The 21,319-nt window shown below is 44.1% G+C and overlaps 2 protein-coding genes, 1 long non-coding RNA gene and 1 other non-coding gene across 4 annotated transcripts; all 4 read left to right on the forward strand.

Moving 5' to 3' along the window:
* The first annotated feature begins 2,692 nt into the window (after positions 1 to 2,692).
* Positions 2,693 to 5,565, forward strand: LOC115534624 (E3 ubiquitin-protein ligase TRIM39-like). The gene is made up of 2 exons (XM_030345731.1): positions 2,693 to 2,786; positions 2,873 to 5,565. The coding sequence occupies exon 2, from the start codon at positions 2,875 to 2,877 to the stop codon at positions 4,495 to 4,497; it is 1,623 nt and encodes a 540-aa protein (XP_030201591.1). The 5' UTR covers positions 2,693 to 2,786; positions 2,873 to 2,874; the 3' UTR covers positions 4,498 to 5,565.
* A 4,709-nt stretch (positions 5,566 to 10,274) lies between these two features.
* LOC115534621 (E3 ubiquitin-protein ligase TRIM39-like) lies at positions 10,275 to 13,425 on the forward strand. The gene has a single exon (XM_030345727.1). It carries the CDS (start codon positions 10,467 to 10,469, stop codon positions 12,093 to 12,095), a length of 1,629 nt encoding a protein of 542 aa, XP_030201587.1. The 5' UTR covers positions 10,275 to 10,466; the 3' UTR covers positions 12,096 to 13,425.
* A 1,148-nt stretch (positions 13,426 to 14,573) lies between these two features.
* On the forward strand, positions 14,574 to 14,764 carry LOC115534921 (U2 spliceosomal RNA). Its single transcript, XR_003974386.1, has one exon. It is a non-coding gene; the product is annotated as a U2 spliceosomal RNA (small nuclear RNA).
* Positions 14,765 to 20,789: 6,025 nt separating this feature from the next.
* On the forward strand, positions 20,790 to 21,266 carry LOC115534037 (uncharacterized). The gene is made up of 3 exons (XR_003974278.1): positions 20,790 to 20,911; positions 21,009 to 21,087; positions 21,161 to 21,266. It is a non-coding gene; the product is annotated as an uncharacterized LOC115534037 (long non-coding RNA).
* Positions 21,267 to 21,319: the final 53 nt, after the last annotated feature.

Raw genomic sequence — 21,319 nt, forward strand, 5'->3', positions numbered from 1 at the left:
ATCGACTGTTGTGCTATTGTTTGTTTTAAGTAAGAATATGTTTTTCACCAACAACATTGTGCATCAAGTTTATTTAAATTGATACCGGTGAGACACGTTATCGAAAGATGTGAGTAAATTAATTTCTATGCTTTATTTAGACAATATGATATTCAAGCTCATGTAAATACCTTATACTAGGACCTTTGTTTGATAATAAAACAAAGAAACATCCAAAACAACTAATGTTGTTTACTGAATTAGAATCTCTACTATGTGAGGTCTGAGAGAACTGCTTTAATGTCGTACTGCTGACATTTAAAGAGGAGATGTTCTTTGAGAACATAATCACAGTTGTTGAATCAACTCATTATAAATGGTTAGATTACAATATATCTTATCCATTTTTTCTCCTGAGTTTTTATGCGTTTAATGCTATAACATAGTTACTGTTGCAGTCATGTAGAATATTTTTAGATGATTCATTTGTATAATAATGACCTCATAACCCCTTTCTTAAAATGTCTATTGGTTTATCTTCTGAACACTTGATTTATTTTATTAAAAAGAAAAGGCAAAAAATGTAATGTGTGGGTCGACATTATCATTTCAATTGATCATTTCACTGGAATAGGTACATTCCAGTCCAATAGTGTTTTGTATAAATAATTTCTCAGTGCGATACAAATATTAAATTAAGTTTGTTGACAATATCCTTATTTTGATCAATTTGAGATTGATGGAATGTTTAAAATCATTTAAATAAATTTAAACATCTTCATTTTTTAACCAGTAATTGACTTAATCTCCACCATGCAACAACCCTTTATGTGTTACACACTTAAACAAAGCTCACAGTGGCAGCATGTAAAGATTCTCCCAATGTGTGTGAGTACCGTGACTTTGTCTTGTCAGCTCTCCTCTCCTCTCCATCCTCTTCTCTCTCCATCCTCTTCTCTCTCCATCCTCTTCTCTCTCTTCTCCTCCTCCTCTCTCTCTTCTCATTCTCTCTCTTATCTCTGCTCTAGTCTGTAACTCAGATTGTCTTTATTATTGTCGTACATTACATTACTTATGGTCTAAATAAGTCTCCCAGTGTGTCGTTAGTCGCCTTTCAGAAATAAAGGCACTCATAGGATCAAAGATACGTGCACAACTGTTAACGATCTGTAATATTTGGTACTATTCTTTAGTCATTCTGTCTATGCTGTACTTGTAAGTGATTATTTTTCAGTTATACTTGTTGTTAAAGCATAATGGTAATAAACAACTCAGTCTAACCCACTGAATGTTGTGGTGTGTTCAGCCGGTGATTCATTCTGTTGCTTCAGTCTCAATCCTCCAAGCTGAGCAGATGTTCCTCCAGAGCTCTCTGTTGGTTCTCCTAGCAGCACACCTGGAAGGTCCTCCAGCCCCCTGGGTCCCAGCAGGTCTCTATGGGGTCCTGCCCCCTGACGTGGGCCCAGTCTTCAGTCCCTCCCTCCGCCTCTTCCTCACCTCACTGGTGGCGTGGTGGACCAGCTCAGACCTCTGGAGACATTGCCTCCCCACAAGTCAACAAAAACGGAATATTTAGAATTATGATTAATAAGGTACGTATATGATCGAATGGTTACGCTGATGACAGCTCATGGAACATATATATAGTTTGAAGTGAGGTGTGTGTGTGTGTGTGTGTGTGTGTGTGTGTGTGTGTGTGTGTGTGTGTGTGTGTGTGTGTGTGTGTGTGTGTGTGTGTGTGTGTGTGTGTGTGGTGAGAGGGTTCAACTCCCAGTTGAAAGGTATTGTGTTTGATCCCCAATGTCTGCAGCCTGTATTATCCGATAGAGCAAGATGCCCCCTAACCCTTCCTGATCCATTACCACATATATCCTTAAACACTGTCTAACCCCTCCCTGATCCATTACCACATATATCCTTAAACACTGTCTAACCCCTCCCTGATCCATTACCACATATATCCTTAAACACTGTCTAACCCCTCCCTGCTCCTTGTAATTTGTATCCACATATCCAACACAGGGAGGGTTTTTAGTTATGAGGGCAGGCGGTCGGTCTTCCCTACGTGTCGCTGATCCTCGCGATCCCCTCCATACTGTTATAAACAATACAGTCTATCAACTTATAAATTGTGAATTTTCTAGGTAAACCTTTTTCTAATTCAGCAGAATTAACTGCCGCATGGAGGCAACAAAACAAGTGCTTGTTGTCTGACTGAAGGAGAACTCGTCGGTCTGGTTCGTCTGCCCTACCCCGAGTCACATGACTCGGCGGTTAATAGCACAACCATAGTAGCACATGTTATCTGGGCGCACCTATTGAGAGAGGGGTGTTTTATAAAGAATGTGGTGAAAATATCAGCCACAGTCAAAATCAAGTCAAATGTAATTGCATAGCTCTTGATCCCAGTTTGGCACAAATCACTACGAAATAATCAACCTTTCTAGTTTTCCCGGGGTATTTCCTGTCTTTTAAAGGTTGAACATATTTTAATGCTGCAAAGAAGAGAACACACAGCGAATATGAGTTAGCCTCCTAGACAGTTCATGATGATTAGGCCCACAGTCAGGTTGAGACGTCAGGAACCGTGTGTCCGTTGGGGCGGAGCCAAGTGTTAGGGGCGGAGCCAAGTGTTAGGGGTGGAGCCAAGTGTAAGGGGAGGAGTGGAGAGGATGTCTTGTTCAGGAAACGAAACTTAACATTCATAGAAACCAAAGCCAACCGACGTGAAAGAAGTTCTCTCTTTCAGGAGGAAAATAAAACGCATTTTGGAACAAATTGTCTGACAGGCGGAGAAACACAACAAGGTGAGTAAAAGCAGCACAAGATAAGGAATTGATGGAATTAGAAATATAAAGTTGCTCAATACATAAACCTTATCGTCTGTGTCTAGGGATGGCCTCTGCTAACACTTCCTGGTCTGAGGAGGACTTTTCATGTTCCATCTGTCTCGATGTGTTCAGCAGCCCGGTTACCACACCGTGTGGACACAACTTCTGCAGAACCTGTATTACAGAGTTCTGGGATGAACAAGTCAAGTACAAATGCCCTGTTTGCAACAAGATTTTCGACACAAATCCTGATCCACAGGTCAATACCCTCTTATCAGAGCTGGCTAATCAGTTTAGAAGAACTCTACGAGTTAAAGAGCAGCCTTGTGTTGAACCAGCAGAAGTTCCCTGTGACGTCTGTACTGGGACCCAGCAAAAGGCTGTGAAGTCCTGCCTAGTGTGTTTTATGTCTTTCTGCCAAACCCACCTGGAGCCACATCAGAGATTCGCAGTCCTGAAGAAACATCGGCTGGTCGAGCCTATGGACCGTCTGGAAGACAGGATGTGTAAGAAACATGACCAACTTCTGGAGCTCTTCTGCCCGACTGAACAGGTGTGTGTGTGTCTGTTCTGCACAGAGACAGACCACAAGTCCCATCCTGTTGTACCTCTGATGGAGGAATATGAAGTGAAGACGGCCCAGCTGGGGAAGATAGAGGCTGAAGTTCCGCAGATGATCCAGGAGAGGAAACAAAAGATTAATGAGATCAAAGACAGAGTAGAACTGAGCAACAAAGTTGCAGACAGAGAGATAGCCATTGGTAGGCAGGTCTTCACTGCTCTGATAGGCTGTGTTGAAAAGTGCCGGGATGAATTCAACCAAACGGTTCAAGAGGAACTGAAATCCACAGAGAAACAAGCTGAAGACCTCATCAAAGAGCTGGAGCAGGAAATAGAAGATCTGACCAATAGATGCTCAGAGGTGAAGCAGCTCTCACACACTAAAGACCACCTCCACTTCCTCCAGACCTTCAGATCCCTGAAGGATCCCCCACCCACCAGGGACTGGACCACGGTGGAGGTCCGTCCTCTGTCATACGTAGGGACCTTGAGGAGATCACTGGATCAGCTGGAGGAGACACTGAACATGGAGATGAAGAAGCTGTGTGATGATGCTGAACTGAAGAGGGTCCAGCAGTATGAAGTAGATGTGACTCTGGATCCTGATACAGCTCATCCCCAGCTCATCCTGTCTGAGGATGGGAAACAAGTACATGATGGAGGTGTGAGGAAGGTACTCCCAGACAACCGATTTAGACAGTATACCGATGTCCTCACGTGGCAGAGCTTCTCCTCAGGGAGATTTTACTTTGAGGTACAGGTTAAAGACAAGACTTATTGGTGGTTAGGAGTGGGCAAAGAGTCCATCGACAGAATAGGTGGGAGCAAGAGGACCCCTGAGACGGGTTACTGGACTCTTTACTACTACAAGGATGGGTTTGTATTTAATAATAACCCTCCTGTCCGTCTCCCTCTGAGAGCTGAGCTCCAGAAGGTGGGGTTGTTTGTTGATTATGATGAGGGTGTGGTCTCCTTTTATGATGTGGAAGCCAGGGTTCATATCTACTCTGCTACTGGCTGCACCTTCAGTCAGCCCCTCTATCCATTCCTCTACCCAGGTCCCCGTGATTATGGAGGTAACAACTCTGCCCCCCTGATCATCTCACCTGTCAATCAAACAGACTAGGACCTTTGTTTGATAATGAAACAAAGAACCAACCAAAACAACTAATGTTGTTTACTGAATTAGAATCTCTACTATGTGAGATCTGAGAGAACTGCTTTAATGTCGTACTGCTGACATTTAATGAGATGTTCTTTAAGAACATAATCACAGTTGTTGAATCAACTCGTTGTAAATCGTTAGATTACAATATATCTTATTCATGTTTCCTCCTGATTTTTTTATACGTTTAATGCTATTACATAGTTACAGTCGCAGTCATGTAGAATATTTTGACTTGATTAATTTGCATAATAATGATCCTATAACCCCTTACTTAAAATGTCTATTGGTTTAACTTCTGAACACTTTTCTGATTTCTTTTATTAAAAAGAAAAGGCAAAAAAATTTAATGTGTGGGCCTACACTATCTTTTTAATTGATCTTTTCACTGGAATAGGTAGAATCCAGTCCCACAGTGTTTTGTAGAAATACTTTCTCAGTGGGAGTCAAAAAATGTATTAGTTTGTTGACAAAATCTACATTTTGATCATTTTGAGATTGCTGGAATGTTTAAAATCACTGCAAATTTGTAAACTTCTTTCATTTTTTAACCAGTAATTCACTTAATCTCCACCATACAACAACCCTTCATACATTACACACTTAAACAAAGCTCACAGTGGCTACATGTAAAGATTCTCACCATGTGTGTGAGTACCGTGACTTTGTCTTGTCAGCTTTCCTCTCCTCTCCATCCTCTTCTCTCTCCATCCTCTTCTCTCTCCATCCTCTCTCTCTTATCTCTGCTCTAGTCTGTAGCTCAGATTGTGTTCATTATTGTCGTACATTACATTACTTATGGTCTAAATAAGTCTCCAAGTGTGTCGTTAGTCGCCTTTTAGAAATAAAGGCACTCATAGGATCAAAGATACGTGCACAACTGTTAACGATCTGTAATATTTGGTACTATTCTTTAGTCATTCTGTCTATGATGTACTTGTAAGTGACTATTGTTCAGTTATATTTGTTGTTAAAGCATAATGGTAATAAACAACTCAGTCCAACCCACTGAATGTTGTGGTGTGTTCAGCCGGTGATTCATTCTGTTCCTTCAGTCTCAATCCTCCAAGCTGAGCAGATGTTCCTCCAGAGCTCTCTGTTGGTTATCCTAGCAGCACACCTGGAAGGTCCTTCAGCCCCCTGGGTCCCAGCAGGTCTCTATGGGGTCCTGCCCCCTGACGTGGGCCCAGTCTTCAGTCCCTCCCTCCGCCTCTTCCTCACCTCACTGGTGGCGTGGTGGACCAGCTCAGACCTCTGGAGACATTGCCTCCCCACAGGTCAACAAAAACAGAATATTTTGAATTATGATTAATAAACGACGTATATGATCGAATGGTTACGTTGATGACAGCTCATGGAACATATATATAGTTTGAAGTGAGGTGTGTGTGTGTGTGTGTGTGTGTGTGTGTGTGTGTGTGTGTGTGTGTGTGTGTGTGTGTGTGTGTGTGTGTGTGTGTGTGTGTGTGTGTGTGTGTGTGTGTGGTGAGAGAGTTCAACTCCCAGTTGAAAGGCACTGTGTTTGATCCCCAATGTCTGCAGCCTGTATTATCCGATAGAGCAAGATGCCCCCTAACCCTCCCTGATCCATTACCACATATATCCTTAAACACTGTCTAACCCCTCCCTGATCCATTACCACATATATCCTTAAACACCGTCTAACCCCTCCCTGATCCATTACCACATATATCCTTAAACACTGTCTAACCCCTCCCTGATCCATTACCACATATATCCTTAAACACCGTCTAACCCCTCCCTGATCCATTACCACATATATCCTTAAACACTGTCTAACCCCTCCCTGATCCATTACCATATATATCCTTAAACACTGTCTAACCCCTCCCTGCTCCATTACCACATATATCCTTAAACACTGTCTAACCCCTCCCTGCTCCTTGTAATTTGGATACAGATGTCCAACACAGGGAGGGTGTTTACTCATGAGGGCGGGCGGTCGGTCTACAGACCCAACAAATAATAAAAAAATGCCACATTTAAAACCCTCGAAATTAATCAGAGGGACACCTGTTGAAGCAGAATAAGGCTGAATTTGAATTTGTATTTATTTGTCTCTTCATATTATGACTTCATTATCATTAAAGGCCCACTATGCAACTTTTTTAGCCAAAATTACATTAAGTATGCAGGTTGAGAGTTATGCTGATGGTTCTGCATCCATTTCTGGGTAGATTGGTGGGTGTGTCATTTACCCATGTCGCCTCTCCAGTGAAAAAGCGCATATGCAACTTGCTCTGTTCGGACCGACACAATCCGGATGTGACGCAACGGAAGTATCCTCGAAAATGTAGTCAGATTGTAGTTTCGAAAATGCTTTACGGCACAGACACACACCCAAACATGGCACCGGCTAGATATAAACAGCCAGTTGCGAGGCAATTGTTACATTCATCATGGATCAATCGACTAATGGTACGGCCACACCAACCGCGTTACTCGCGTTGGATAACGCGAGTAACGCGCCTAACCTGACGCTTGATCATTGTGTGTCACAAAAATGGTTCAACGCGCCCAACGCGCCTGTGGCTGCGCTAGAGTCCGAGGTAGGAAACCCAAACGCCGCCGTGTTTGGGTGCATGATAGAGTTTAGATCGGGTTAGATTAAATAATCTCGGATATAAATAACGATCTCATCTCATCGTCATCCGTTTACCCGGGGTCGGGTCGCGGGGGGAGCAGCTCAAGCAGGGGGCTCCAGACTTCCCTTTCCCGGGCCACATTGACCAGTTCTGACGGGGGGATCCCGAGGCATTCCCAGGCCAGTGTTGAGATATAATCTATCCACCTAGTCCAGGGTCTTCCCCGAGGTCTCCACCTATTCCAGGGTCTTCCCCGAGGTCTCTTCCCCACTGGACGTGTTGTATCGTGGACCAACGGACTCCAGTAAGGGTTTCACTCCGTCTATACGAACAAGTGTGCGCCTGCAGCCAGAGGGGGCGCCAAAATACCTATTCCCCACACAATATTATGTCGTACTTCATTGATAACCGCTGCGCAGCGCATTTTTTTTTTATACTGCTCGTGGCGCCCCCCATTTGATTTGCCGCCCCCCACAAATATGCCGCCCCGGGCGTCTGCCCGGGTCGCCCGTGCCTAAAACCGCCACTGATAGGAACGAAGATCGACCGGTAGATCGAGAGCTTTGCCTTGCGGCTCAGCTCTCTTTTCGTAACAACGGTGCGGTAAAGCGAACGCAATACCGCCCCCGCTGCTCCGATTCTCCGGCCAATCTCACGCTCCATAGTACCCTCACTCGAGAACAAGACCCCGAGGTACTTGAACTCCTTCACTTGGGCTAAGGACTCATAAATAACGATAATCGGGTTAAATAACTTCACATGGTGTGTCTGGTGTGTTTCCAGCATTCGTAGTGTTGATCAGCAGAGAAATAGTCCGCCAAGACGTTGAGGTTGCTTAGCAACCAGAGACTCTGTCCATGCAAGTGAATGGAGCGTTCACTCTTCGTCATAACTATCAAACCAAACATCCTTCACATTCACCGAGCGAACATTATGAAAGTAAAATGCACATTTCTCGCTAAAAATGTTTCCATAAACGCATTTAATGGCGTAACTATGTTACTATTTCCACCCCCAGAATAAAGAAAGATGTCGGCCGTATGCTTCTGTGCAAGGGTCACTACTCTCTGTCGGTGATGTCGGGTCAAGCTCCACGCTGATTGGCTATCGTGGCTAAGCGTCACGCGTTGGAGCGTTGAAAGTTCTGAACTCCGGGCGTTGGTGCTTTACGGCACAGACCCCCAAACGCGGAACCGGCTCGATATAAACACAAGTAACTAAGGGATTGTTATATTCATCATAGATCAGCCGACTAAAAAGAGACAGAGAAACCCAATGTCGGAGGAACAGAAGAAGAGAAAAGGGAGACTGACCGACAGAGAGGCCAGACACGAGTAAACGTTGAGCAGGCTTTTCAGGAATAGCGTGAACTGAAAGAAAAAGACTGCAAATCAGACGCCGACTCGGCCGTGTTGCTTTTGAAATTGAAAGTACCTTTGGGTGAACTTTGTCTTCGTGGTATTCTTGATGTTGATAGTCTCTGTACAAATGTGTTTGCTCAACCATTTTGTTGTGAGCCCTGTAAAAATTGTTTTCTCGACCGTTTTGTTGTGAGCCCTGTATGTTTCTAGCTTGCTTGGTTGCAACCATATAAACACCTTTGTTTCCATTGGTGTTTTGCTGTTCGTCCGTCTCGTCCCCCAGATACATACTGAATCCCCGAATCCAGGTTCTTGTTTATTTAGATTATTATGTTGGCCAAACCTCTTACACTGATTGTTCTGTTCAACCTAAGATATAACAATTATAATCTAGGATATACATTCTCCCCGTCAACTATAAAAAAGGATGGATTTATGTTTATTGCAATACAAATACACCTTTTTAAAAATGTATAACCTTGCCTACACTTTATGAACATCTACTTCGGACATGGCTCCACGCATTCGCCGGCTTCTTTGAAAACAAATGCACATGGCTCGCGTAGAAGTGCATGGGGAAGGGTCGTCAACGAGTTGTTACGACAGTGTTGTGAAATATCTACTACGAAGCTGTAGGGGGCGCTGTGTAGAGAAATGTGCGTGCCAAAACCAAGAAAACAGCCAAGAAATGCCCGAAGTTGCATAGTGGGCCTTTAATATCATGCATTTCGATTCCTCCACACAGTTACTCAGGACTTCAATATAACTAATGAAGAGGTACTGTCGTGTTTCAAACACTATTTAGTTCTAAACTGTTTAAGCAGAAAACTGGAGGCGCACACGGCAGACTTATGACTCAATGTCGTATCCTTTATTATAATCCAGATAACAACCAGCGCGTAGCGACCCAGGCCGAGCACCAAGGACTCCCCCTGGTGGCCATTCTGCATAATATACTTCTACAAACCACCGATAGAAGCCCTCCACCTAATACACACCGATCACATTGAACCTGCTAACTGGTAAAAACTACTGGTTAACATTCTGTGTTGGGAACAGCACAAGAATAATTGTATCAGAGGGGGGGGGGGGGGGGGGGGGTTATTTCATCAATGAATTTGTGAATAAAGTTCTCCACTTGCAGAGAGCGAAAGAACTTGTCCCCGCGTGTCAATGCTCCTCGCGATCCCCAGAATACTGTTATAAACAATACAGTCTATCAACTTATGAATTGTGTATTTTCAAGGTAAACCTTTTTTAAATTCAGCCGAATTAACTTTCGCAACAAAACAAGTGCTTGTTGTCTCTGACTGAAGGTGAACTCGTCTGTCTGGTTCGTCTGCCCTACCCCGAGTCACATGACTCGGCGGTTAATAGCGCAAACATGACAGCACATGTTATCTGGGCGCACCTATTGAGAGGGTTGTTTTATAAAGAGAGTGGTGAAAATATCAGCCACCATTGAACTCGAGTCAAATATATTTGCATAGGCCTAGTTGTTAATCACAGTTAAGTACAAATCACTAACATATAAACATTTCTTGTTTTCCCGGGATCCCTGTTTCCTGTCTTTTAATGGTTGAACATATTTTAATGCTGCAAAGAAGAGAACACAGTGAATATGAGGTAGCCTAGAGACAGTTCATGAATGTGCCCACGTTCAGGTTGAGACGTCAGGGTGGGGGCGGAGCCAGGGTTAGGGGAGGAGCCATGTATTAGGGGCTACCCAAATGTAAGGCGAGGGGAGGAGAGGATGTCTTCGGGAAACGAAACTTAACATTCATAGAAACCAAAACCAACCGACGTGGAAGCAGTTCTCTCTTGCAGGAGAAAAACAAAACGCATTTTGGAACAAATTGTCAGAAACCACAACAAGGTGAGTAAAGCAGCACAAGATAAGGAATTGATGGAATTAGAAATATAAAACTGCTCAATACATAAACCTTATCGTCTGTGTCTAGGGATGGCCTCTGCTAACACTCCCTGGTCTGAGGAGGACTTTTCATGTTCCATCTGTCTGGATGTGTTCAGCAGCCCGGTTACCACACCATGTGGACACAACTTCTGCAGAACCTGTGTTACAAAGTTCTGGGATGAACAAGTCAAGTACAAATGTCCTGTTTGCAACAAGATTTTCGACAAAAAACCTGATCCACCGGTCAATACCCTCTTATCACAGCTGGCTGCTCAGTTTAGAACAACCGTACGAGTTAAAGAGCAGCCTTGTGTTGAACCAGCAGAAGTTCCCTGTGACGTCTGTACTGGGACCCAGCTGAAAGCCATGAAGTCCTGCCTAGTGTGTTTTATGTCTTTCTGCCAAACCCACCTGGAGCCACATCAGAGATTCGCAGTCCTGAAGGGACATCGGCTGGTCGAGCCTATGGACCGTCTGGAAGACAGGATGTGTAAGAAACACAACCGACTTCTGGAGCTCTTCTGCCCGACTGAACAGGTGTGTGTGTGTCAGTTCTGCACAGAGTCAGACCACAAGTCCCATCCTGTTGTACCTCTGAAGGAGGAATATGAAGTGAAGACGGCCCAGCTGGGGAAGATAGAGGCTGACGTTCCGCAGATGATCCAGGAGAGAAAACAAAAGATTAAGGAGATCAAAGACAGAGTAGAACTGAGCAACAGAGTTGCAGACATAGAGATAGCCATTGGTGGGCAGGTCTTCACTGCTCTGATAGGCTGTGTTGAAAAGTGCCGGGATGAATTCAACCAAACTGTTCAAGAGGAACTGAAATCCACAGAGAAACAAGCTGAAGACCTCATCAAAGAGCTGGAGCAGGAAATAGAAGATCTGACCAATAGATGCTCAGAGGTGAAGCAGCTCTCACACACTAAAGACCACCTCCACTTCCTCCAGACCTTCAGATCCCTGAAGGATCCTCCACCCACCAGGGACTGGAACACGGTGGAGGTCTGTCCTCCGTCATACGTAGGGACCTTGAGGAGATCCCTGGATCAGCTGGAGGAGACTCTGAACATGGAGATGAAGAAGCTGCGTGATGATGCTGTACTGAAGAGGGTCCAGCAGAATGAAGTAGATGTGACTCTGGATCCTGATACAGCTAATCGCTGGCTCATCCTGTCTGAGGATGGGAAGCAAGTACATCATGGATGTGTGGCGAAGGTACTCCCACACAACCCTAAGAGATTTACAAATTTTGTATGTGTCCTCACAAATCAGAGCTTCTCTTCAGGGAGATTTTACTTTGAGGTACAGTTTAAAGACAAGACTTATTGGTGGTTAGGAGTGGTCAGAGAGTCCATCGACAGAAAAGGTGGGACCATGAGGACCCCTGAGACGGGTTACTGGACTCTTCACTACAACAAGGATGTGTTGTTCTTTCGTGATGACCCTGCTGTCTGTCTACCTCTGAGAGCTGGGCTCCAGAAGGTGGGGTTGTTTGTTGATTATGATGAGGGTGTGGTCTCCTTCTATGATGTGGAAGCCAGGGTTCATATCTACTCTGCTACTGGCTGCACCTTCAGTGAGCCTCTCTATCCAATCCTCAACCCAGGTCCCCGTGATTATGGAGGTAACAACTCTGCCCCCCTGATCATCTCACCTGTCAATCAAACAGACTAGGACCTTTGTTTGATAATAAAACAAAGAAACAACCAAAACAACTAATGTTGTTTACTGAATTAGAATCTCTACTATGTGAGGTCTGAGAGAACTGCTTTAATCTCGTACTGCTGACATTTAACGAGGAGATGTTAACGAGGAGTTGTTGAATCAACCCATTATGAATGGTTAAATTACACAATATATTTTGTCTGTTTTGTTTCCAGATCTTTATACACATTTAACGCTATAAAGTTGTTAACAGTTGCAGTTATATAGAACATAAGAGGTCTAACATGTTGAGAGGAATAATTTGTACATAATAATATAAAATTTTAGTTTTTTAACATTATTAAATGCTTTAACTTCTGAATAGTGAATGACAAAAAAACGCAATGTCCTTACACGTTTTTTTTTTTTTTTTTTTAATGTGTAGGCCTAAATACGTTATCTAAAATAGATATATTCCAGTCTAATAGTGTCCAGTAGAATCACTGTCTCAGGGTAATACAAAAATGAATGTGTTTGTTGCCTCAAACCTTTATTTTGATAATTTCGAGATTGATGGAACGTTTTATATCAGTAAAGAATTTTAAAAGTTGGTAGTTGATGAACCAGCAAAACTTAATCTCCACCATACAACCCTTCATGTATTGCACACTTAAAGAAGGTCACAGTGACTACATGTAAAGATTCTCCCCATGTGTGTGAGTACCGTGACTTTGTCTTGTCTGCTCTCCTCTCCTCTCTTCTCTTCCTCCTCTCTCTTCTCCTCCTCCTCTCTTACCCCTGCTCTCCTCTCTAGCTCATCTTGGATTGTGTTCATTATTGTCTTTCATTACGCATTAAGTGTGTTCACATGTCAAAAGTAACCCCATTTAGATGAATCTAAAATAGATGTTGTACAACTGAACTCCCACTGGGTGAGTTCGGCTGTAGTGAATCACTATGGTGACGGTGACGCTCCCGCTCGTGCGGAGTCCTCCTCCCCATAACCACGCCCACTGACTGCCTGGACGACGCGAGGAGAGAGAGAGAGAGACCCCGAAGCTGTTGGCACGAGAGCCGTGGACCTCGATACCTATGAGCGGCCAGCAGCGTGGGAATGAACAACCCCAGCCATCACACGTTTGAATATGTGTGTCAACTTCTCCCTGATGGTCTGAATAAGTCGCAAAGTGTGTCGTTAGTCGCCTTTTAAATAAAGTCGCAAAGAGAGTCAATGATACGTGAACAACTGTTAATGATCTGTAATGTTTGATACTATTATTTTAGTCATTCTGTTTATTGTGCACTTGTACTTTTATTCGTTGTTAAAGCATAATACTAATAAACAACTCAGTCGAACCAACTGAATGTTCTCGTGTATACTTGCTGTCTTCAGACTAGCTTAGTCAAAATAGTGTTGCTGTGAAGATGTGAATGGCATCTTCACTATGTTAAACCATATTTTAAAAGATGCACATGTTCCTGTCTGGCTGTTAGCCCTGTAATAGTCTACAGCTGTGGCTCATAGGTTAATTGAGCCACACCCATTCTGGTGCTCCTTAAGAGGGCCAGAGTTCTGGACTGGAGGGAGGCTTGAGTTGTGCAAGTGAATCGACTGTTGTGCTATTGTTTGTTTTAAGTAAGAATATGTTTTTCACCAACAACATTGTGCATCAAGTTTATTTAAATTGATACCGGTGAGACACGTTATCGAAAGAAGATGTGAGTAAATTCATTTCTATGCTTTATTTAGACAATATGATATTGAAGCTCATGTAAATACCTTATTGGACTACATATATGTAGTGCTAACACCAGTCCTCAATAGCTTCTTCTCCACGGAGTGGTGAACAGGTTTAGCCTATCTGGGTTAATCTGTCGTCGTGGTTTTACCACTCCGCCCATTACCAATGTAATCTGAACTTTTATCTGTATGGAGATTCTTCATGAACCACATCCAGAGTGCAACCCGGTTTTGAATAAACCACGGCATGCCCTGAATTTAGCATTGGTTCTTTGATGCGCTAATAGTAAATAAACCTCTAGTGAAGTTCTGCCGACCTATTAGTGACCACTAGAGAGCGGTAGAGTGGCGGTTTCCTCACATTTTTGGTGATCTAGCAATGATGCAAAGGAAGAGTTAATTTCTCATGTATCTAACTTTTACCAAACTAACACCATGTATGATGGCATCAAATCATAGTGATCGTGCTCAGTGGGGATTCACTGTATTATACATAATAGTTCACAATAAACGCGTTTGGCTTCCTCAGACATACTGATTGGCTTAGAGCTGCTGACGTCATCAGTGCCGTTCATGCGTTGCCTTGAATCACGGACCCTTACTCGTTATTTTTTGCGTTGAACGTAGTTTGATAACACGCAATATGTTGTTGACACATAGTGTTACTTCTGTAGGCTTCTTGTACTTGAAGGAAGTTTTCCTCGTAAAACCGCTGATGAGAGTGACATTTCTGGGAATGGGTACTCTAGGTCGAACAATTTGTAGGCATCGCTTCTCGGCCTTTTGGCTAAGATCAAGTGTAGTATCTGTTCTTATCAGTTTAATATCTGATACGTCCCCTACCCGGGGACCATATATTAAATTGATTTTTGGAACTGGGAGATGGAAAAGGGGCTTGCTCCGTCCACTCCACGCATCGACCTGGTATTGCAGTACCTCCAGGAACGGTGCACCCCCTCTCATTGTTAATTTGAATGAGTGCATTTCAGAGCTCACACCAAGCCGTCAACACGATTGTAGTGCTCGTTTAATTATTTCATAGTTTCTTACCAAATTTTTGTTTTGGTTTAGACTTTGATGTCGTCTTTTTAATTGAAACTGCTTAAACGTTGTCGAAAAAAGTTACGAGGGGATATTGGTAACCTTGGGTGTCTTGAAAGGCGCCTCTAAATTAAATGTATTATTATTATATAATTTATTTGATTTTATGCCGTATTTAGACCATATGATGTTCAAGCTAACATAACATCAGTGCGTCATTCGACCACAGATTTGTTGCGCTAATACCAGTCCGGAACCACTTCTAGATGAATCAATTCCACAATGTAACACACACACACACACACACACACACACACAGGTTAATTTGAATGAAGACTTTCTTCATTCTGAAGTATGAATCTAAATCAGTCAAATCAGACTCATCCCTTTAAAAGGAGGGATGTCATTAAAGATCAAACACGGAGCTGAAATAGACACTCTTAATGTTACCAAGGCGACCAGAGGGCGCCGATTCGCCGAACCTGTGTCGAGTTTAATTTATTAGCTCACCTGCTGCATCTCGCGCGCCGAGTGGTTCTTTAATTGGTAAATTGGTTGCATCTGGTGCGTTTCACTTAAGAGAACCGGGCAGTACGTTGGAGTCCTCCACTGTTTGGCCGTGTAGCGTCTTCCAAACGCGGTATGTTGTTGTGTTCCCAGAAACCAGAACGTGTGTGTAGTGTTCTGTTGAGCTCTGTTGTGACGTATTTGTCATTTCTTCCTGTTTCACAGGTTAAAGACTTTTTGAAGTAAAGAGGAGCATCTCATCTGGACCTGATGTGAGTAGAAATGTGAAGCAAAGCACAGCTGCGTTGACTTGTATGTTGAATATAAACACTGACAATGAATGAAGGAAATCTGGGATTCTGGTGGTTAAACTCATTTGAAATTTAAATAATGATTCTACCTGAAACTAACATTTTAGAGACTATACATTCAAACTTGTCAAAGTAAAAAGTAAATCACTCTTGACTAAGTCAAATAATTAGCTATTTATATTAAAAAGCTGGATTAGTTAATTATCTTAAACATTATTTAAAAGTTGGATGATTCCAAAAGCCCTGAATTTGTATTGTCATTCATTTATCTGATTTAATGGAGATGGTAGATGTTGAACTGTGAGACAGTTCCAAATTTGGGGACAATAATGAGTAAACTGTTCATTCCTTGAAAGGTCTATCATGGATATTTAACTGCAGTTCTGTGAGTATCCCAACTTCACCATGAAGATGAACTGCGAACTGTAAGTCAATAGTTTCTCATTACTCTTGGGCACATTGCTGTATTTTGGCTTCCTGGTGAGTTAACCCGTTAGCTGAAGGTTGATCTGAGTAGTAAGGATGTTTTATTGGTTCATGGGTTGCTTAGGTGTTTGGTTTAGGTTGGTTTTAATGATTTGTTAAAATGGTTACAGGCTCCAAGTTATTGTTGTAAGCTGGAGTAATGGGTTGGCTTCTGATGTCTTCAGTCTTCTTTCCAGCTACTCTCCTGAGCTCTGCATCTTCTTCACATGAGTGTTTCTTTACTGATGAGGGTGTGGTCTGAGTGAGCAGAGGTACATACTGGGATACAGAGCTGTCTGAAGTCTTCAGGTCTGTAGATACGCCCCCTCAGGGGAAACTGAGTGTTTGAGAAACCGTCATGACGTCGGTTACATGGACTAGAATGTTCTTTAAGATGGAGACGGGGATTCAGAAGGAGAAACACCAGGGGGAGATGAGGGGGCTCCTCATCTCAACGATTATAACACAACTTCAGTCTGACACAGAGAACCATGGAACACATTCAACAGTCCCCTCCAGGCATCGTGACTCCTCAGGAACAGTTTCACTTCCAAGAAGATCTTATTTGGGGCTATTCCAAAGATGGATCCTGCTCCTCAAGAGCCCCCCCCCCCCCTCCACTGGGTGGTCTTCTGAACAGATGACCTCCTGCCTGTCCTCAGGCTGACTAAAGCTGCACCGTTTGCATCTGTGAAGGCCCCTCATTCAGGAAACCACTGGACTACAAACGCATGACTTCAGAGACGTTGAATCAACCTGGGACACATTTTGGAGACACCAAGCATAATCCATCACCAATGTGGGACGCCACTGAAGAATGTTTCACATAATTTATGTCTCTGGAGACAATGATTGTTCTGTTCTGGGTGTCCTGGCGGGAGTGCCGGGGTTGGATGATGGAATGTTATTTGGCAGGAGGTTTTTACCCTGCATGAGTGTTGGGCCTTTTATGGCTCAGTGGTGTGTGTGGGTTTGACATGAGATGGATGACTTTTTAGCATCGCTAGGGTTCTATGTGTGTGCCCCCCCCTAACTCACACCTTGCAGGGGGTTCTACGTGTGTTTGGTTCCATCTGGCAGGGGGTTCTACGTGTGCTTGGTTCCATCTGGCAGGGGGTTCGACGTGTGTGTCCTGGGTTCTACTCGTGTGTGTCCTGCTTGCTTTGACAGTGATAATGTTCCTACGGGGGTCTGTGTGGTTGGCTTGGGGTATTGGAAAGGTCAACTAAATCATACCTGATGGATGGCCACATGTTTACTTGAGGCCTTCAGTAGACATGAAGAGCCCGGAGCGACGCTCACGAGCGAAATCCAACACGCTGGGAAGGAAGGAGAGTATCCAACTCAAGGGTAAAAGGATGCAAGCGGCGTGTTCGGATCAGTTGCTTCAAACTAGGACTACACCAATCAGGATCAATGGAGGATGGACACCTAAAGGCATTCCACAAGGAGAGTCTGAAGTTGGAAAGGGACATCAATGGATATTCAAGATGACCTGTAGTGAGGCGGCTCTTCCTACCTGGCTGGATTGATGGAGAGCCCTGTGGATCTTGTCTTGCGCTCGGTTGCATGTCTTCTCAGGCTGAACTGTATTTGTTTCGTACAGGACTAGCTGAACGATTGGTTCCCTTAATTCAGAACGAATCTGGGAACTCCAACTAGTGCGCTCTTCAAGCTGCTCTTCAGCTGAGGAGGTAAGGAAACCTTCACTGGGGCTTCAAGGTGTATAGAGGAGAACGTTTCAAAGTGTTCCATGGTACTCTGATGAAGACTGTTGTTGTGTTCCACTGGCTGAGAGGAAGAACCCTCACATCTTCCTCTTGGCCTTTCTCCTCTGAGAATCCTGGGGCCATCTTGAAGGATATTCCAGCTCATGTAACTGATGTCACGACAGATTCTTAAACACTTGGTTTCTCCTTAGGGGCGTGTTTATAGAACTGAAGACTTCAGACAGCACTGTATCCCAGCATGCATCTCTGCTCACTCAGACCACACCCTCATAAGTAGGATGCAACACTCTTGCGATTGAGATGTAGAGTTTTATAAGTAATGAGGGAGTAGACAAAGGTGATTAGAACACCATGTCAAGTCTAACTCTTTAAACCATGAAGATGGTTGGATAGTTCAGGAATTGGGCTTCATTTTATTATGGGCAGTCCTTTCACTCAGATGCCCACTTCTCACTGGAGCTGTACATGTGTTGGCTGGCTGGCATGATTTGCTGTTGGTGATGAGGCAGTCAGGGTGAAGTTGCAGGGTTATGGTCAGCTCTCTGTGAGCTCAATGTTTAGATTTGGTCTGTATGGGTTGTACCCTGAATAATCTAGATAATTGTTCTGTTTATTGTAAAATGTAGACACGGTTTTGCATTGGATAATTTCATTGTTTTTAGGCAAGGATTTGAGGTTTAAATTCGTGGACGTGCATGGTAGTTCGGTTCTTCGTTTGGTTTTGAGTGGTATAACTTGTACACACTGGGTGCATAATAATGTAAAGGTACACTGAATAGTAGTTATGACCAACAGCATCAAACAGATGGCATCAAGGTAAGTCTGTTGGCTGTGTTTTAATGAAGACCATCGCTGGACTTCAGGATCTTCCTCCGTTCAGCTCAAGGTGAGGCGCTGGTTTTTTTTATTTGGTCGGTTCCGGCTGGAATGTTCGGATTCCAGTCGGACGGTTTGTGCTTCCCGCCGTGGAAGGTTCTTAGTGCGGTCAGTTGATTTAGTCTCAATGGTTAGCATAGAACGTTGTAGTCTTGACAACCATGAGAACCCTACGGGCAGTTAGTTGGATGCGAGTCCCCTGAGGGAATCTGGCGGAACGTTCTGGTTTGTGTTTGCGTAACATAGAGCCGTTGCCAACGGAAACTATTTTCGGTGTCCATTGGGAATTGTTGCCCCATATCTTCAACAACTTTAAGTTTGACATTAAATACATACTGAGACGTACGTCGTACAATATGTTGATAATTTCCGATGGTTGCGCCGTACTTTTAACCGCGTTGACGGGACTCTCGCTGCGTACAGAAGAGCGTTCTACTTGCGGGCCCATTTCTGACCATCAGTGAAGGCTGAAAATCATTTCAAGGTGGAAGACAATTTGGCATTTCTTCAAGGGAACCCAGCACCTGAATAAGGCTGAGTATATTTGATTTCATATCGATACTGCTTAGTGTTCTTTGGTACTTCAGCTTTTGTACGTTCTAAATATCTGGTGGCATTAATTGCCACAGAAGTAAAACCCTACCAAATGGAATGACGCTAAACAACGACGAGTTACCAACTGGATAATATCAAAGCTAAAATAATGGCTGTCCTTCCCACATGTTACAGTAGAAGATACTATAGAACTGTACAAGGTTAAAAAGGTAACATGTAGTTTGTCCCAAGGTGTCTGCCTCCTCACCCAGAGCCAGACCTCCACCTCCTGACCCAGAGCCAGACCTCCACCTCCTCACCCAGAGCCAGACCTCCTCAACCAGAGCCAGACCTCCACCTCCTCAACCAGAGCCAGACCTCCACCTCCTCAACCAGAGCCAGACCTCCACCTCCTGTCAGAAGTCCTCCAGAACAGGTCAGTGCTCTGTGTGAGTAGAGTCTTCTCGGCTCAGTTTCAATGCATGGGCTGAACCACTTCTTTAAACGTGTGGACTGCTCTGTCTTCATTCTCAATACGGGATGCTCATGTCTTTTCTAGCCTTGAGTTATACAATAATAGTTAAATTAATTGTGTAACTCGGTTTCGGATGAGTCAAATAAGCTTATTGTTGGGCAAATGCTAATATAAACCTCCTGCTGTAGCTGAAAGGCGAGGCGCAGAGGCTGGTAACCGGAGGCTTGTGGTGCCAGGGTGGACCGGAGACTGAGGCTGGAGACCAGGGGCCTGCAGCACCGGACCAGAGGGTAACCATCACCAAGCTCATCTGAAACACTAAAGTCCTCTGTATTTTAGGTCTGGTTTTGATCCTCTTATGACTTTAAATCTGTGCCAATCTGTGATTTGAGTTAATTCACATGGGGGTTATATAGGAGTTGTATAAGCCCTTATTCTTATTAGTGCTGCTACGACCGTAGTGGATGAATTGCTGAACGTGTCGATCTGTAGACGTTGTCTAATTCAAGTGTTTAAATATGTTTAAATTCGTCTTCCATTTTACAAGTGAACCTCAGATGCAGGAGGTGGGGTGTGTTGCGTCCCCAGGTGATTTACTGCTGAGACCAACTGTGTTTGTAACCAGACCAGGAATCCATGGCTGAAGGAGCTGATGGAGGAGCCGTGCTGAAGGCCCTGCCTGGTGGAGGAGCTGATGGAGACCCTGCCTGGTGGAGGAGCTGATGGAGGAGCCGTGCTGAAGGCCCTGCCTGGTGGAGGAGCTGATGGAGACCCTGCCTGGGGGAGGAGCTGATGGAGGCCCTGCCTGCTGGAGGAGCTGATGGAGGAGCCGTGCTGTAGGCCCTGCCTGGTGAAGGGGCTGATGGAGGAGGAGGAGCTGGTGGAGGTCCTGTCTGGTGGAGACCCTGCCTGGTAGAGGATGTCTGTCTTGGGGTACATGGAGCCTGACTCTGAAGTCATCATCTCACTCACTGCCACTTCTCGTAGAAAACTGTTACCACAAACTACCGGCGTTTGGTATATTAACAGACAACTACATCTGCTTTACCACATGTTGAAGCAGGACTTTCGGCTGTTTGTTCCAGACCAGGACTCTGTCCGAGGAGAGTTGATGGTTGAGCTGAGACGCTGGAGGACGACTAGGAATCGACCAACAAGGATTCCTCGTAAGTTTGCATTTACTTAACATTGTTGACTTAAAGGGCAAAATACAGCGGTTACTTTGACATGCGTTAACAAACTACCGCTGTGTTTTCTTACTAGAACGTGTTTCTGGAGCGGAGGCGAGCTGGCAGGGGAGCCGTGAATCTGGAGGATGACCATCGCTCTACCAACATGGATTGTAAGTTTGCATTAACCTAACAGAGTGGATATAAAGGGCTTAAAAATAAGACAAACTACATGTTTGTTACCAGACGTTGGGGCCAGACTTGTGCTGTTTGTTCCTGACCAGGCCTCTGAGGAGAGCTGATGGAGGAGCCAAGACTCTGGAGGACGACATCACTCTACCAACAAGGATCCGTAAGTTTGCATAAAGTAGACGGAGTGGACTTGTGGTAACGAGGATTAGTTTG

This window comes from Gadus morhua, chromosome 21, assembly GCF_902167405.1.
Source record: "Gadus morhua chromosome 21, gadMor3.0, whole genome shotgun sequence".
NCBI classification, from domain to species: domain Eukaryota; kingdom Metazoa; phylum Chordata; class Actinopteri; order Gadiformes; family Gadidae; genus Gadus; species Gadus morhua.

Excerpts from the sequence above, each read along its gene's own strand:
- LOC115534624 (XM_030345731.1), top strand. The coding sequence starts at position 2,875 with ATGGCCTCTGCTAACACTTCCTGGTCTGAGGAGGACTTTTCATGTTCC.
- LOC115534621 (XM_030345727.1), top strand. The coding sequence starts at position 10,467 with ATGGCCTCTGCTAACACTCCCTGGTCTGAGGAGGACTTTTCATGTTCC.